Source organism: Pan paniscus, chromosome 6 (assembly GCF_029289425.2).
Source record: "Pan paniscus chromosome 6, NHGRI_mPanPan1-v2.0_pri, whole genome shotgun sequence".
Classification (NCBI taxonomy): domain Eukaryota; kingdom Metazoa; phylum Chordata; class Mammalia; order Primates; family Hominidae; genus Pan; species Pan paniscus.
In genome coordinates, this window is record NC_073255.2 from 191,316,215 (window position 1) to 191,333,298 (window position 17,084).

The following is a 17,084-nucleotide window of genomic DNA, read 5'->3' on the forward strand; positions in this document are numbered from 1 at the left end:
TAACCTCCACAGTCACACAGGGAGTAGCCAGGACGCAAAATCTGTGGGGTGGGCCCGTGGGCACCCAGGACAGCACGCAGCCCTTCCACGGGAGTTTCCCACACTCAGAGTGTAACTGAGAGAGCATAGGAGTGTAATGGCGCGATCTCGGCTCACAGCAACCTCCGCCTCCTGGGTTCAAGTGATTCTCCTACCTCAGCCTCCCGAGTAGCTGGGATTACAGGCACGCCCCACCATGCCCAGCTAATTTTTGTATTTTTAGTAGAGACACAGTTTTACCATGTTGGCCAGGCTGGTCTCGAACTCCTGACCTCAAGTGATCCGCCCGCCTCGGCCTCCCAAAGCACTGGGATTACAGGCATGAAATTCTATTTCTTTTCAGAGCCTGACACCCTGAAAACTTGGGCTGCGGCTCTGTAGTCCCTAAGCTTGTATCCATGTTGCAAATTCAAGCAAGCAGATCCGGACTGTAGAGTGTTGAATGAAGAGCTTCCCAATGTTTTCACCCAGTTCCCACTGAGCATTTGCTGTGCCTGGAGAGGGCTAGGCACCGGGGGTGTGGTGGTATTTGAAGGCTGGTTGGCTTCACGAATGGGTGGTGCATGTCCACGCTAGGGGAGGCGCCCCTCTGACTGGGACAGCCAGGCAGATCTCCCAGGAGGAAGAGGCACTTCCATCAGGAGTGGCATGGTTAGCAAACCCACTTCATCAACTACAATCCAGCCCCGGACGGGGCCCAGGTTTCACTAAGCTCCACACCTTCTGTGCGTTCCCGTCCCCTGGGGAGGGTATACCTGGGAGAGTAATTTCTCCGTGCCTTCCTTGCAGATTTACCCGGACGAAAGCCATTACTTTACCAGCTCCAGCCTCAAACAGCATCTGTACCGGTCCATCATCAACTTCTTCGTGGAATGCTTCAGGATCCAGGACAAACTGCCGACAGTCACAGCGAAAGAGGACGAGGAGGAGGACTAACCTCAGGTCGCTCTAAGCACAAACGTGGCTCTTTCTACAACCAGATGCAACCGAGGGATTTCCCTGCCCTCCCTCTTCCCTCGGAGGGGCGGGGCGGGGCGGGGCCGGGTGTTCCATAGCATGTGTGTCTCGGATGCGGAAGGCAGTTTTGCTTGGGAAACAAGCTCCTTCCCCGGGGTCATCACTCACGGCCTCCATGGCACCAGGGACAACGCTGTCCCCGCAGCAGCGCCTCCTCCCGGCGCCCGAGAGACCGGCACACCATGGCCCCTCCCCCAAGGAACAGAGCAAAGGATGGTGGCCGCAGACCCCACGCGAGCCCACAGGACACCGGCCCCTAGATTCCAGCCACCAAGCGGAAGCATGAGACCCGCCCACACTAGCCTCTGTGTTCCCGTTAGCGGCATCACACCCTGTCTCATGTTACAGTGCCATGGACGCAGCAGTTACAGCACAATTGTTTTAGCAGTGCGTGTTCATATATGGGCTTGCTACTTCCTGTAATGAGGACGTTCAACATGGTGAGGGGCTACAAGAAAACGCTTTTCTGTACAGAGTCTTACTGTAGCTATGCTAATGGTTAACCTGATAGAATTAACTCGTATTTTTCTATGGTTTTAACCTGATGCTCCACTGTCTCCGTCATGGGGTTGTTTTGCTGTTTGGGGTTTGGCCTTGTTTCGCTTTCCTTTCTCCAGTCCACGTGTAGACTTTGCGCTTGTTTGGATGAAGAAGCAGATCGGAAGTAACTGCTCCCTCCTCAAGGTTGTCTTCAGACGTCTTGGAGACGTTCCTAAACACTGAGGGGGAAGACAGCCAATAGCACCCATTAAAAGAAATACCTAAATAAAACCTCTCTCCCACTCAGCTGTGCTAGGGCTTGGCTGTAGGTGTGCACTGTCTATTTACATCCGTCCTTACAACCATCCTTGTCCTCCTTGGTACCGTATCAAGCTCTTTCCCATGACATTTGGTTAAAAAAAAAAAAAAAAGAAAAGAAAAAAGACAAAGCGTCAACTCCACCTGCAGGCCCGCTGTGTGTGCTCGGGCCACGGGAGTCCTGAGGCTTCTGTGGGCCCGCGCGCATCCCTCTCCCATCGTGGGGGTGGCTCCGTGACCTTCCTGCCACGAGCAGGAGGTTGATGATGTGCTACGTTAGCCTTGTAAGATACACCCCCACCAAATGTGCGGCCAGCATTCCCAGTGTATATTTCATTCTGTTGTATATAAAGGAAGCAATGTGTGTCAGGCCTCTGTGCAGTCAACCCAGCCTCCTCCCGCCAGTGCTAACCCCGTGTTGAGCCTGCATGCTGACACTGTGGCTGATCTGGACTCTAGAAGTGCTAGTTTGAAATATATCCATTACCGTCATTTCCTTTTGAGCTTGTGGACAAGCTGAATGTCAGGACTGACTTCTCCAGCTCCCAGCCCTGCGGGGGTGTCCTTGGCATCCCATCAGCAGAGGAGATGCGTCCCTGTTGCATTTTGGCGTTTGGGGCTTTGGGTTTATCCACATGAGCTCTGAACGTCCGTTATAGTTAGGGTGATTGGAAGGTCTCCATCACTGGGTGTTTTAAAGGTGATTCACCACCATTTGTGAAAGGACCAACGTGCTGATAAACAGGACCGATCCGAGTGCTACATGACTGTGTGTTTGCTATTTCAATGGTCCTGAACGACTACAAAGCCAGCTAGGTCTGGAAGGGGAAGCCAGCTCTGGCCACGAGCTGGTCGGAGGGAAATGGGGATGTGGCATGGTAGCGTCTGTTCATCCATGGAATAAAACATTATTTTACCACTCGGATTGTTCCTTTCTTGCTCATCCTCCACCATCGCACCTTAGAAAGTGTGCTAGGCTTCAGGAGACTTTCGGAGAACCCACTGGGCCCCTCCAAGACGGATGCATGGCCACAAGAGCCTGTCGTGCGCCAAATGAAGGTTGCATCCCTGGTCGCAGCAGTCTGGGTAATAGAGAAGGACGCAACCAGTCGAATATATCAAAGCCCCAAATCAGTCCAAGAAAACAAATTTGAATTTTGTCTTGGGAGTCTTAGGGTGGAGACGCAGAGCTATTCCCTAACCCTGAGAGTGAAATTGATTCTCAGTGGAAGCCATAGTATTGCCCACTAGAAAACTTTAATTTTTTCTTTTTTTTTTTTGTAGAGATGGGGTTTTGCCATGTTGCCCAGGCTGGTCTTGAACCCCTGGCCTCAAGTGATCCTCCTGCCTCGGCCTCCCAAAGTGCTGGGATTATAGGCGTGAGCCACCATGCCTGGCCTAGAAAACTTTAGAAAAATGTCTCCATCTGTTGGAAATGTATCCACTCATTTGCTGTTATCAATGTCGATGTAAACATGGCCCAGCCTGAAAGCCAAGGGATTGATTTAATTAATTAATTAATACTTCCCGACCATGGAGCAGCTGCTGCCTCAGAGATGGGGGATCAGTCCCGTCAGCCCCACTGAATTAGCTGATTCTTGTCACCCTCTGGATCAAGAATCATGGAAAGAATGGGGTGGGTGGAGAGGAGGAGTTTAAAAGGAAAAAGAAAGAATCAAATGTGAAAGGAGATTTTTAAAAACCAGACACAGCAGAGGCCATCTAAGTCTAACATACTCATTCCCCCCAAACAGTATCTCTGTGAGCCACCCTGGCCCTCTCCCTGGTCTCGCCCCAGAAGGAGGCCAGTGCCCCCATCCCAGCTTTCCATCCCTGAGTCCTTCCCCCAGACCAGGGCTTGATTTGTGGATAGGAGTTGATGGTTTGCTCAAGAAGGTGCATTTTCCCACTTTGGAAAACACTGAGTGTGGAATGACGAGCTAGGCCTGGCCCTGAGAACAAGCGTTGGCCGCAACCAGCAGGGACCACTCCGGTTCCCACTTGGAGAAGCTTTGGTCTTTCCCCAGCTCTAGAATGGCTTTGGGAAGACGCCGGCGTGGCCTCACCAGGCCGCCGCGGCTGTGGTTGCTGTGCCTGCTTGGCTCAAATCCCCCACTGCAGCCTTCTCTGTGTGTTCAAACTGCACGTGCGTGGCACAGTAGAGTGCTACTTTTATTTCCGTTTTAAATTAGGTTTTTGTTTTTTTTTTTTTTTTTGAGATGGTATGTCGCTCTGTCACCAGGCTGGAGTGCAGTGGCGCAATCTCAGCTCACTGCAACTTCTGACTCCCTGGTTCAAGTGACTCTCCTGCCTCAGCCTCCCGAGTAGCTGGGATTACAGGCAAGCGCCACCACACCCAGCTAATTTTTTGCATTTTTAGTAGAGACGGAGTTTCACCGTGTTAGCTAGGATGGTCTTGATCTCCTGACCTCGTGATCCGCCCACCTCGGCCTCCCAAAGTGCTGGGATAACAGGCATGAGCCACTGCACCTGGCCTAAATTAGTTTTAATACTGAACTTCCAACCAGGCAGCTATGGAATTCCCAAAGCACCATCAGGTTTCTCAGCACCCAGCTCCAGGCCCACAGCCCAACTCCTGGGCTGCCTGGGGCATCTCTGAGGCCACGGGCCATCAGGTTCACAAAGACATGCACGTGGGGGGACCTCCATCCCCACTGGCCTGAAAACATGCTCCTTTCCCTCCTGCCTGACCCAACCCACCCAGAAGCAGTGATTTAAGGGATTGATTGCTTTTGGGAAGCCCCTATTAAAATCCCCTCTGTCACAGAAGAGCCCGGAAGGACATTTTCAGAAGCTCCCTTGGTGCTCCCTCCTGGCACACAGCTGCGTGTTCGTAGGAAGAGACGGGCACCTGGTGAGAGCCTGGATGTGCCCACAGACAAGGGCCAGGCCATAAATCAGGGCAGGGCTCCAACCTGCACCTGCAGACGCTGCCCCGGAGCCAGGCATGGCCTCTGCAGCAGTTGGTCCCAGAGGTCAGGACTTGAGCGGTAAATACCAGCTTCCCTTATTCTCAGCCCTGCTTCTAACTGAGGACCAACTGCGAAAAGCCAGATACCCACAACCAATCTCCTGGGACGCCCTGCCTCTGAGCACCTCCAGCTTCCCCACTCCAGCAGCCTCCAGCTTCCCACTCCAGCAGCCTCCAGCCAGAGCATCCCTGGAGCCTCCTTTTCTCCATCGTGAAGCTCACCCACCCCCCCGTCCGAACGCAGGTAAGAGCAGTGAGCCCCTTGCTGGAGAAAGCTCTGGATAAGCAGCCTCTGCTCACACTCATTTTGGTGCAGTCTTAGCCTTAGCCGCCATAGTGAAGTCCCATAGACTGGGGGCTTAAATAGTAGGACTTGATTTCTTCTCACAGTTCTAGAGCCCAGAAGTCTAAGATCATGGGGCCAGCACACTCGGTTCCTGGTGAGGGTTCTCTCCCTGGTTTACTATCAGCCGTCTTCTCCGTCTGCGCGTGGCAGAGCGAGAAGGAGGGAGAGGGAGCAAGAGCATGAGAAGAGACTTCTCTGATGTTTCTTCTTACAAGGCACGAATCCCATCATGGGGGACCCACACTTATGACCTCTTCTAACCCTAATCACTACCCAGATGCTCCATCTCTAGCCATCACACCAGGGCTCAGGGCTTCAACAGTGAATTTGGGGAAATATAACATTCAGTCTGTCACAGGTGGTCTTTGTTCATTTTCACACTGGCATTCCAGGGAGAAAATAGGTGTTCTTTTATTCCAGAGAAGAGTTGCTGAGGGGCTTCTGGGGACTCTGAGGCCAGGGAAGGAGGGAGTCAGACAGAGCCTCAGGAGACTGACCTCCCTGCTGGGGCTCCCCAGGGGTCCAGACAGGCAGACGGGCAGCCTTCCAGGGCTGCTCCCGAAGGCCTGGCTTCCCCTCTGCAAACCATAAGCTCCAAAATGGTCATTCTCCATCTGAACTCAGCCAGTGACACTACACAGATAGGGAATCTGAAGCCCAGAGAAGGCAAGGAAGTTGCCCAAAACCATGCAGGAAGCAGCCACATCCTGCATTCCTTCCACCCTTTTTCCCTGCTGTGTTTTCTTCAATGATAAACTCACAAGTCCTGGCCTCAGGGCCCCGGGAGTAGCCAGCTGCCTTTCTCCACAGAGTTGGGCTGGGGGGGGGGTCTAGCATGGTCCCTTGGGGTGCTCGTCCTCACCCGTGTGGGTGCCCCAAGCACAGTCTCCAGCCAACATGGAGCCTGGCTCGGTGGACGTGGGCGTCAAGATCCAGGCTCTGAGAAAACCACAGAGCTATGGGCCCTTCCAATTCCTATCCAGCCAGGGATCCTTTCTAGAAATTCTCTTTTTTTTTCCAACTTTATTTTATTTTATTTTTAATTATTATACTTTAAGTTCTAGGGTACATGTGCACAACGTGCAGGTTTGTTACATAGGTATACATGTGCCATGTTGGTGTGCTGCACCCATTAACTCATCATTTACATTAGGTATTTCTCCTAATGCTATCCCTCCCCTCTACCTCCACCCCACAACAGGCCCCAGTGTGTGATGTTCCCCACCCTGTGCCCACATGTTCTCATTGTTCAATTCCCACCTATGAGTGAGAACATGCGGTGTTTGGTTTTCTGTCCTTGTGATATTTTGCTCAGAATGATGGTTTCCAGCTTCATCCATGTCCCTACAAAGGACATGAACTAGAAATCCTTACTGATCGGCTTACCGGCACCCGATGCACAGCCTTAAGGTAGCTCTGTGTTGATTCCCAGAGTGGGATCGGAAGTGGCCACAAGTTCAAGGAGACACGTAAACACACAGAAGAGCCAGGTCAGCCACCCGACTCTGTAACCTCCCCCCGGGAGAAAGTGCGTGCCACACACTCAGCATGGGCCTGGCCCACCGTGGGTGTGCCAGCAATGAACACACTGCCGCCCTGCCCACCCAAGTAAAGGGAACCCCAGAAAGCCACAATCTTTGTCTGTTTTGTTCACTGCAGAAGCCTCAACACATAGAACCATGTTCATGATCAGAGGGAAGGGGAGGGTCCCACCTGGGTCACATCACAGTCTGGGGGTCTACAAGAAACAGGTGGATGCTGGCGGTGACCAGAGCCGCCGTGTCTGCGGTTCCCTCGGTGGGAATGTGCTCTGTGCATCCATCGGGCTGGCTCAGAAGCTCACGGAAGCCCTTTCAACACTGTGCAGAGCCAGGTGGACAATAAAATGTTTGGGAAAGAGGAGAACCATTTTCAAAATGATATGAATATATTTAAATCCATTAAAATGTTTCATTTGACATACATCCGTTTATCTTCAACCTCTTCATGAGCTCAGTGAGTCGAGTTCTGTTAGCTTCCACGTGTAAACCACAAGCATAGGTACTGTAGTATAAAAACCTAAACGTCAGGAATGGAACAGGGCCCGAAAGACCATCATGAAGCCATCTGAATGGGAATCCTTTCCGAGTTCTCCATGTATTCCTAGTCATTTACAGTTGCCCACAACTTATTTCAACTCCTTTTTTTTTTAGCAGATTGCCCCTACTGAATTTTTCCAAATCACTCAACTTCGTTTTTCTAGGAATGACACCATTTTGTTTTTACACTCACTGTCCAGAGTTTAAGTGGGATTGAATCCAATTTGGCTCCGTGGATACCACTGTGCTCCACCCAGCACCCCTCTCAGAGCAGGGTGGGACTCTGCAGGACAGGACACTGTGGCCCAGCTCCTGAGCATGTGGGCTGAGCTGTTCACAGCTGGGCCCTTGGCTAGCCTACCGGACCTGCAGGGGACCTGCCTGGTTGAAGGTCACAGCCCCTCCCAGGAGCGCCACATGGCCAAGGACCGTGTGACTTGGGATACCAAGACCCAGTCCCTCTGTCTCAATTTAGGACAATCTCAAAGGTTATCCCAGCCACAGAGGCTTCAGCTCAAGGGCGACGTCCTGGGGGACAGGCTGAGGCCGACAGGCTCAGCCTCAGCCCCCCGGTGCATCTCCCTAGGGCACTACCAGTGAACCTGCACGAGGCAGCGGTCCCTCAGAGAGTCTGTTTCTAGGGATCCTAATCTAACCTATGACTGGAGTGAGAAGTACAACTACAAAGGAAATGAAACAAAACAGGTGTGGGCGCAAACCCAACAGATGCTCGGTGAGCCCAGCGGCACTCACCTCTGGGGGATGCAGGCTTCCACCTGGAGGCGAAGACCAGACCGGCCGACCACCCTGAGTGTGGGCAGTCCGTGTGCTACACAGAGGGATGGAGCCGCAGCAGACAGCCTGCACCCTGCTTTCATAATGTCAGTCAGGGAACTGCTACCACCCAGACTAGACACGGCCCACCTGGAACCCCTCTGTTGACCTGCAGGGGATTCGCTTGGGGGTAGCTCAGCTCCTCCCATGCCTCTGCCATGGACCCCAGGTACTGCCTGCTGGCCTGGTGGGACCTTTGCTCCAAAGCCGAGTGACTAATGCAGAGGCGTGGAGGACCCACTGCCAGCGTCCTCTGAACAAAGAAGCTGCTCCCTCCCTCCCAGCCTTGGCCCTAGCATGGGAAGTTCCTAAGTTGGAGGAGTCTGGAGCTCCCTGGCTTTGACTTTGGATATCATAACTAATGGCTTTCCAGACAGAGGCCAGCCCCACCCGTGACCTGGTTATTCATCTAGCCTAGTTTGTGTCAGCCTGGTGGGAACGTGTGCTGGCAGCTTCAGCAGCCTCCACAGTCAGTTCTAGGGTTCACAGGACCTGCTTGGTGAGGAAGATGGTGGCACGAGGCAGAAACAGCAACGTCTTTGTGGTTGTGAGGCCTGAGACCACACGTTCCTATCAGCTGTGTAACATCGGGCAGGTCCCTTCATTTCTCTGAGCCCCAACTTTCTCATCCTTAAAATAGAACAAGTACCTGCCTCTTTAGGGTATTGTACAAATTAAACATTGTCTGATAAAGTCCTTTGTTAACCTGTGTGCTACCTGAGTGTGGGGTATGACTACTGTAAGTTTCATTACTGTTAGGGTTAGGAAGGAACTAGATCAGTCCCTTGTAGGAATTACTTTTCTAGCTGTGGACGTGGGTTTGCATTAACAGAGCCATGCACTTGTCTTCAGAACATGTACGGGTCTCAACCCTGAGGCTGTGCCCTTGTAGGAAGGCTGGCCTTCATCACAGGGCCCCCCAGCCCGGGAGGACCCAGGAAGCTATTTTTGAGAGACTTGGGTCTGCAGGTCTGACTCCAGGACAAGTCGAGGTTAACAAAGTTAGAATAAGAAGCAGCTTCCCAGAGGGCAGCTGAGGCCTCGCAGGGGGCCTGTGTCAGAACGTCCACTTTAATTAAAATATTTGCCTGCCTGTAGCCTGATTTCTTTTACACATGGTCTAATTTCTTATAGTGGACCTAAGTGACTCTCACACACCACCCTGCAAGTCAAGGCAAGAGTTTTTAATTTGAAGTTTCGACCATTAGGGAAATTCATGGATGGGCTTCAGGGGGTCTGTGAGTCCCTGAAATTGCATGCCAAAGTTGTGTGTCCCTGCACGTCTAATACCATCCTGGTGGCACCAAGAATTGCCACCTGGAAACACAAGCCATTCATGCCAAAGGGCTTTGGGCCTCATGGACTATACTCCCTTACAAATCTCGCTTAATGAGACAGCTTCTGGCCTGGAAGAGTCATCGAGGCACCTCCAGACGATGTGAGAATCTCACTGAGTTTTCTTTCTCTTTCTCTAGAAAAGGGCTATTAACAAATTTGAGACGTTCATAGAAGACTTTCATACTCAGCCAAGTAGCAGCCATGAACTTCAGCCCAAGGAGAATGCGTTGACTGCATTTTCACCTTTGTTACTCTTGGAGTCTCAGAACATCCTTGGGAAGGACATGAGGCAAGTAACATAACTATTCCAATTTCACTGATAAGGAAGGTGCACAAAATTTAAATGATTTGCCCAGAGGATGTAGCTGGTTTTTACTTGAACCAGCTCTAAAACCCTAATTCCCAGCCAAAGGCTTTTCCATTGGAAGGAAAAGGGAAAATTTTTCATTTCCCAAATTAGTTATGCCAGTAGATCAAGAGACCCTTCAGGAGACCTAAAGTCAACTTGTGAAGATTCACAGTGTTAATTTCTGCTTGTCTGAACTTCCACAGTGATGAATGGAGCCACAGCCAGTCGTGCTAAGCTGATTAAATAAGCACTTTGCTAGCCACCCACCATGATGCCAACTCTACCCCCTTTTTTTAGTATTCCTGTCGTGTGTAGTCCACTCCCACATGGAATCAGGCTTGACCCCTGTGACTACAGAATACTGCAGAGGTGACAGTGCGCGAATGCCAAGGCTTGGTCATTAACGGTACTGCAGCTTCTGTCTTTCTCTCCTGGCCAGATGGCTCCTTCTGTGGGAAGTTGGCCACCATGTTGCAAGGATGTTCAAGCAGCTCCATGGAGAGGTCCATGTTGAGAGGAACTGAGGCCTCCCACCAGCAGCCAGTGCAATTCTCCAGCCATGTAGGGGCGCCACCATGGCAGTAAATCCTCCATCCTCTGTCAGTCCCACCCATGACTATGGCCACAGCTGACATCTGATTGCAACCTCAAGAGAGACTCTCAGACAGAATTCTTGGCCAAGGCACTCTCAGATTCCAAATCTAAAGGAACTGTGAGCAATCGTAAATGACTGCTGTTTTAAGCCACTAAGTTTTGGAGTGATTTGTCACACAGCATTCAATAACTAATACAACTCACAACCACCCCCCAAAACCCTGCCAGCACCCACATCAGTGCCTCTGCAGGACACCCCTTTCTGTAAATATGGGATAGGCTGGGGCATAAGTGACCCTTGAGAGTGGGCACAGACTCTGAACCGTCTGACATAAGTCACTGGTTCCTAGTCCCAAGCATCAAATCCCTGCTACATTGGGAAGGGTTCACAAATGGCAGGAAGAGAAATGGTAGAAAAATTCCTTCAGGCACTACCTGGAGTCCACCCTAGCACTACCACCCCTCTTTCTTAGAAGTGGAACCCCCAGTTTTTAACTGGGCCTATGGTCATCCAGAATAAAAACTGTTCCGGCCTCTTCGCTGAGCCTAACTTCTGGCCACTGAGATGTATGTGACATGCCACATGGCAGCTGCCAAGACACTTCCTCAAAAGACAGCAGGGAAGCATCCTTGGTCTCATCTTCTCCCTCCTCCCTCTGGGTTCCTGGAGACCCAACAGAGCCTTGGTCCACAAGGTGGAAGCTCCGAGCCAAGGGTGACAGAGAGCAAGCAGATGCTGCCTGGGCTCCTGGCAGGTGGGCACACTATACCAGCCCTGGTGTCCCCCATTAGAACGCTCTATCTTCTTTATCTTGGCCTTTTCTGTGTTTTGCAGTCAAATTTGATGCCAGCTAGCACACTGCACTGTGAGGGCTGAATTACACAGGCCAGCGGCTTGATCCTAGGGCCCAGAGCCTCTCACTGCAAAACGCTGTGTAGTTGCCAGTTATTCAGGACAACTAAGCATTTGCATTGGACACAAGGCAGATGACTGTGCATCCATTCACTCCAAAGATCACAATAGCCACATTAATAATAATAATAATTAACATTTATGAAAAGCCTGCTCTATATCAAGCACTGTGCTAGCATTCTGCGTGGATAAACACATTTAATCTCTGCACAATTAACACATTTCAATCTACAACTACCCCATGAGGTTGGGTTACCATTATTTACGTTTGGCGGACAGGAAACAAAAGGAACAGAGAGACGCTGTCACTGGCCCCAGATAACAAAGCCAGTCAGTGCTCGGGAGGGAGTCCTGCCACCACCAGCTCCCTCTCCAAAGGGAGGCCCTTACCAGGTCCCAAACCCGAGTCTACCCACGTTTGGGCACAGCAGATGAACTGTGTGACCTCCGCATGTTTGAGTAATAGGCTTGGCCTTGGCAGGTTGATTTGTTTGAGCTGAAAGAGAACAAAGAAAGGCCTTCTGCCCGGGTGCCTGGAGAGGTGAGCAGGGGTCGCTGGTCTGCGAGAGGCTCTCCAGCAGGAGCTGAAGAACTCGTTTTCTGGGAGACAAAGGGAGGGCTGGCTTGGCCTGGGAGGCAGGGGGCACTCTCCGCGGCCCAGAGGGAGCGCCATGCAGTCGGTCCAGAGAAGCTTTGAGATCTGGGGCCACCTGGGCAGCCCAGGGTCTGCAGCAGCCTCCTGCCGGTCACCACGGCTGGAACCTGGGGGCTGTGGAGGGCTCCGAGGTGGAGGATGGTCCCATGTGTCTGGGTGAGCAGCAGACATCACGGGAGCAGCTGTCTGACCTGAGCCAGTCACACAAAGGAGTCAATTTCCAGCTGTGTGGGAGCCCGAGTCCAGGCACACTTGGCAAGGAGCCCTTGGTGGCCAGCGTCCTAGCCTGAGATGGCAGGGGGCAAAGCTGGTGAAATGTAGGTCGTCAGTGGTGGTGAGACCCACTCTCACCCAGAGGCCGGCAAGGTCAGTGAGCAAGATTATCCACTGTAGTTCGTTCAATCGGGTTTCACTGCCAGTATTCCCTGTGGAGAAGAGTGGTATAATCAACATAATTTTTTTTTTTTTTTTGAGACGGAGTCTTGCTCTGTCGCCCAGGCTGGAGTACAGTGGTGCAATCTTGGCTCACTGTGACCTCCACTTCCTGGGTTCAAACGATCCTCCTGCCTCAGCCTCCCGAGTAGCTGGAACTACAGATGTGCGCCACCACACCTGGCTAATTTTTATATTTTTATAGAGACGGGCTTTCACCATGTTGGCCAGGCTGGTCTCGAACTCCTGACCTCAAGTGATCCTCCCGCCTCGGCCTCCCAAAGTGCTGGGATTACAGGTGTGAGCCACCAAGCCCAGCTCATAAATATATAAATATGATGAATTCATTGACCAGTAGAGAAGCAGGACCCATGAATGTCTCCAAATTCTGTTTTCAACTGCACCAAGACTGCTGGAGTTTTACGTCTCAGATATATTAGCAGATGTGTGCTTTTCCAAATAACCATTTTTACGGAAATCTCAATATTGTCTGAAAGTCAGCATGATTGTCCTGTGAATGAGATGTTTACTCGCTTGGCGGAAGGAGGCAGAATGAATCCACTGCTTGAGATCCTCTTCTATGACTGCAGCAACTGTGGGCTTTGAGGACCTTGAGCTGGACTTAGGTGACCCTCTCAGTGGTATGCTGGCATCAGCCTTCCTAATAGAAAACAAAAGGAGAGAAAAACAAAAGAAAAGAAAATCCCAACCCATAGAGTCTGTCGATCTCCGTGGTGTAAGTGTTTCCACTATGGCCAACGTCAAACACCCAAGCTGCCATCACTGAAAATGGAGTTGGGAAGCGAAGGGCCAAACCCCTTCCCGCCCATTTCCAGTGAGTAGGTGTGAGACTCTCCATCAGGCACCACTAACTCCGGCTAACACCGGTTAGTCTATGGGATAGGGCCTCTAGGAGGGCCAGAGGATGCAGCACCAGGAGTTGACAAACCCACACCCTCCATCCTGGACAGGTTTCTTCTGTGGCATTGGGCAGGCACTTCCACAAATCGAAACTGACTTTTTCCCACCCAAATGACAAGTTCCCGGGGTAAGCGAGATGGTTTATTTCCCCCATACCTCACCCCTCCGTCCCCCATCAACAGCGCCTGGCTCACGTGGCAGTTCTGAGCAACTGGAGAGACGTGGACAGAATGACTTGCAAGAGGATGTGGGGGTTCCTAGCTCCATGTTGGGCGGGACCACCCCGCGTTTCCATGCTCCTGGAATCCCAGCCTGAAGCTGAGCTCCACACCCCCGCTTCTAGAGCACTTTCAGAGACCGCAGCCTCAAGGAGGTCTACTGATTCAGTAACCGGCAGAGGCCGTCTGGGGAGCAGGGTGGAAGTTAAACGCCATGAAGAGAGCATCCAAGGCCCCCAGACTCTGGGGTCAGGAGTCTCACACCACCACGCTGCTGGCTCAGGCATAATTTATCAGGCTTCATACATATCAGAGGAGGCCGCAGCTGCTAGCACTCCACGCCAGCCCTGCAAACATTTCTTCAATTATTCAGTCACCAGGCACAGGGAGCTAGTCCACTGCTTCAAAGTTACATTGTTATAAAGTAACAATTACGGCAAGGTTTAGGGCTGAGCTCCCAGGCCTGGACACTCCGCCCCACAACCCTGACCACCCCAGTCTTTCTCTCTCTCTCTCTCCAGTCGTCTCTCTCTTTCTCTCCTCTCTCTCTGTCCATTCTCTCTGTCTCTGTCCCCATCTTTCTTCTCCCCTTCTCCCTCTCTTTCTCTCTCCTCTTTTGTCTTTTCCCCATCTCTCCCTCCCTCCGGCCTTGTATCCTTCCTTGTCTCTCCCCATTGCCTCCCCTCCTCTTCCCTCCCCATCTGGGTGGGTGGTCAGGCCTTGGTTAGGCTGGGCCATCCAGAGAGGAGGGGAAGCCTGGTCGAGCGCCCAGCACTGAGCAAACCAGACAGACTTGGCGAAGGAGGTGGGAGCAGGGATCAGGAGGGAGGGTGCAGGGATGCCCCTGCTGTAACAAAGCATCCCAAACCCGAGACTTCAATAACGGAGTTTTATCCTATGCTGCTGGAGACTGAGCTCCGAGATCAAGGTGTGGGCAGGGCCAGGCTCCCTCTGAGAGTGCTAGGGAAGGGCCTGTCCCCCGACACTGTGCTCTCCCCTGGGGGATGAGGCAGGGGGCTCCCTGGATTGTGGCTGGGTCTCTCCACACTCTCCGTGGCACTCTCCCTCTGTGCGAGTCTGTCTCTGTGTCCCAATTCCCCCTTTTCATAAGGACAGCAGTCATATGGAGTTAGCGCCCACCCTGCTGACCGCATTTCAACTTGATCACCTCTGGTCAGACCCTGTCTTCAAGGAAGGTTCCATTTGGCAGTGCCATGGGTTAGGTCTCAGCGGATGTTTTGAGGAACACCATTCCAGCACAACAGCAGGGCCTCCTGGGTGGAATGAGGAAGGAGCGGCTGGGGCGGGAGGGCCTGTGTCTCTGAGGCAGCTTGCAGCTATGGGGGTAGGTGGCCCCTTGAGTGAACTTGGGACAGGGCCTTGCTGTGTCCTTGGTCCTCCTAGGAAAGGCCTCCTGGACTCTCCAGGGCTCTGCCCTTCCCAATTGTCAGTGGTGCTGCGGCCTGGTCTGCAGGGTCAGCCTCTCATGCCTGCCATACTTGGGCTGTTTTTTTTTTTTTTTTTTGAGATGGAGTCTCTCTCTGTCGCCCAGGCTGGAGTGCAGTGGTGTGATCTTGGCTCACTGCAACCTCCACCTCCCTGGTTCAAGCAATTCCCCTGCCTCAGCCTCCCGAGTAGCTGGGATTACAGGTGAATGCCACCAAGCCAGGCTAATATTTTTGTTTTTTGTACTAGAGATGGGGTTTCACCATGTTGGCCATGAGAGGTAACAACGTGCTAGCAGACCTCGCTCGCTCTCGGCACCTCCTTGGCCTCCTCGGCCTCGGAGTCCACCTGGCGCACTTGAGGAGCCCATCAGCCCCCTGCTGCACTGAAGGAGCCCCTCTCTGGGCTGGCTGGGGCCGCAGCCGGCTCCCTCTGCTTGCGGGGAGGTGTGGAGGGAGAGGCGCGGGTGGGAATCTGGGTTGCAAGCAGCGCTCACGGGCCAGCGCGAGTTCTGGGTGGGCCCTCCACTTGGAGTGACCAGCTGGTGCCACCGGCCGGGCAGTGAGGGGCTTAGCACCCAGGCCAGCAGCAGCAGAGGGTGCGCCGGATCCCCCAGCACTGCTGGCTTGCCCGCCCTGCGCTCGAATTCTCGCCTGGGCCTCAGCTGCCTCCCTGCGGGGCAGGGCTGGGGACCTGCAGCCGGTCGTGCCCGAGCCTCCCCGCACCACCCCTGTGGGCAGAGCCTCCCCAACCGGCACCACCCCCTGCTCTGCGGGCCTGGTCCCATCGACTGCCCAAGGGCTGAGAGGTGTGGGCGCCTGGCGTGGGACTGGCGGGCAGCTCCACCCGCGGCCCCAGCACGGGATCCACTAGGTGAAGCCAGCTGGGCTCCTGAGTTTAGTGGGGACTTGGAGAACTTTTATGTCTAGCTGGAGGATTGTAAATGCACCAATCAGCACTCTGTGTCTAGTTCAAGGATTGTAAATGCACCAATCAGCACTCTGTGTCTAGTTCAAGGATTGTAAATGCACCAATCAGCACTCTGTATCTAGCTCAAGGTTTGTAAATGCACCAATCAGCACCCTGTCAAAACAGACCAATCAGCTCTCTGTAAAATGGATCAATCAGCAGGATGAGGGTGGGGTCAGATAAGGGAATAAAAGCAGGCTGCCCCAGCCAGCAGTGGCCACCCCTTTGGGTCCCCATGAGGTGGGAGCACCTGGAGGGAGGAGTAGGGCTGCGGTGTGGAGCCTGCAGTGGCTGGAGCTCCTGTCCTGCAGAGTCAGGGATGAGACGTCTTCCCCTCCTTCCTGGCCTCAGGCACACTGGTGTCTCTCCAGTCCTACCACAGTCCTGGCTCCAGGTCTCGCCAACTCCTCCCCAGCAGCCTCAAGGGGCTGCTTCCAATGTCATGGCTTCTGCAGGGCGTGGCATCCTCCCAGCTCCTGCTGAGCCCTCCCTGCTCCCACCTCCTGGGCTGCACTCCTCAGCCTGCTCTCTCAGGCCTCCAGGACCTGGGGAAGACATCCACAGTTTACAGGGCACTTCCTCAGAAACCTAATTAACAGTGTCAGATGGGCGCTTTAGTTTTGTTTTACACTGGGGTGTAAACAACAAGCTGGGTGCGGTGGCTCACACCTGTAATCCCAGCACTTTGGGAGACCGAGGCAGGCGGATTGCCTGAGGTCAGGAGTTTGAGATCAGTCTGGCTGTGTCTGGAATTGGTGGGTTCTTGGTCTTGCTGACTTCAAGAAAAGCCGTGGAGCCTCGCGGTGAGTGTTACAGTTCTTAAAGATGGTGTGTCCAGAGTTTGTTCCTTCTGATGTTGTGTCCGGAGTTTTTTCCTTCTGGTGGGTTCGTGGTCTTGCTGACTTCAGGAGTGAAGCTGCAGACCTTCGCAGTGAGTGTTACAGCTCTTAAAGGCGGTGCATCCGGAGTTGTTAGTTCCTTCCGGTGGGTTCATGGTCTCGCTGGTTTCAGGAGTGAAGCTGCAGACCTTCGTGGTGTTACAGCTCATAAAGGCAGCGTGGACCCAAAGGGTGAGCAGCAGCAAGATTTATTGTGAAGAGTGATAGAAGAAAGCTTCCACAGCTGCACCAGTGCCTCCCCTGCAG

At 52.9% G+C, this 17,084-nt stretch overlaps 1 protein-coding gene across 4 annotated transcripts in view; it reads left to right on the forward strand.

Moving 5' to 3' along the window:
• DPP6 (dipeptidyl peptidase like 6) overlaps window positions 1-2,773 on the forward strand; it is a 998,429-nt gene extending 995,656 nt beyond the window's left edge. For all 4 annotated transcript variants that reach the window (XM_034965319.2, XM_034965317.3, XM_034965320.2 and 1 more), the window contains exon 26: window positions 829-2,773. In XM_034965319.2, coding sequence (XP_034821210.1) covers window positions 829-975 — 147 coding nt within the window. In that variant the 3' untranslated portion in view covers window positions 976-2,773. The remainder of the gene's footprint in view (window positions 1-828) is intronic.
• Window positions 2,774-17,084: the final 14,311 nt, after the last annotated feature.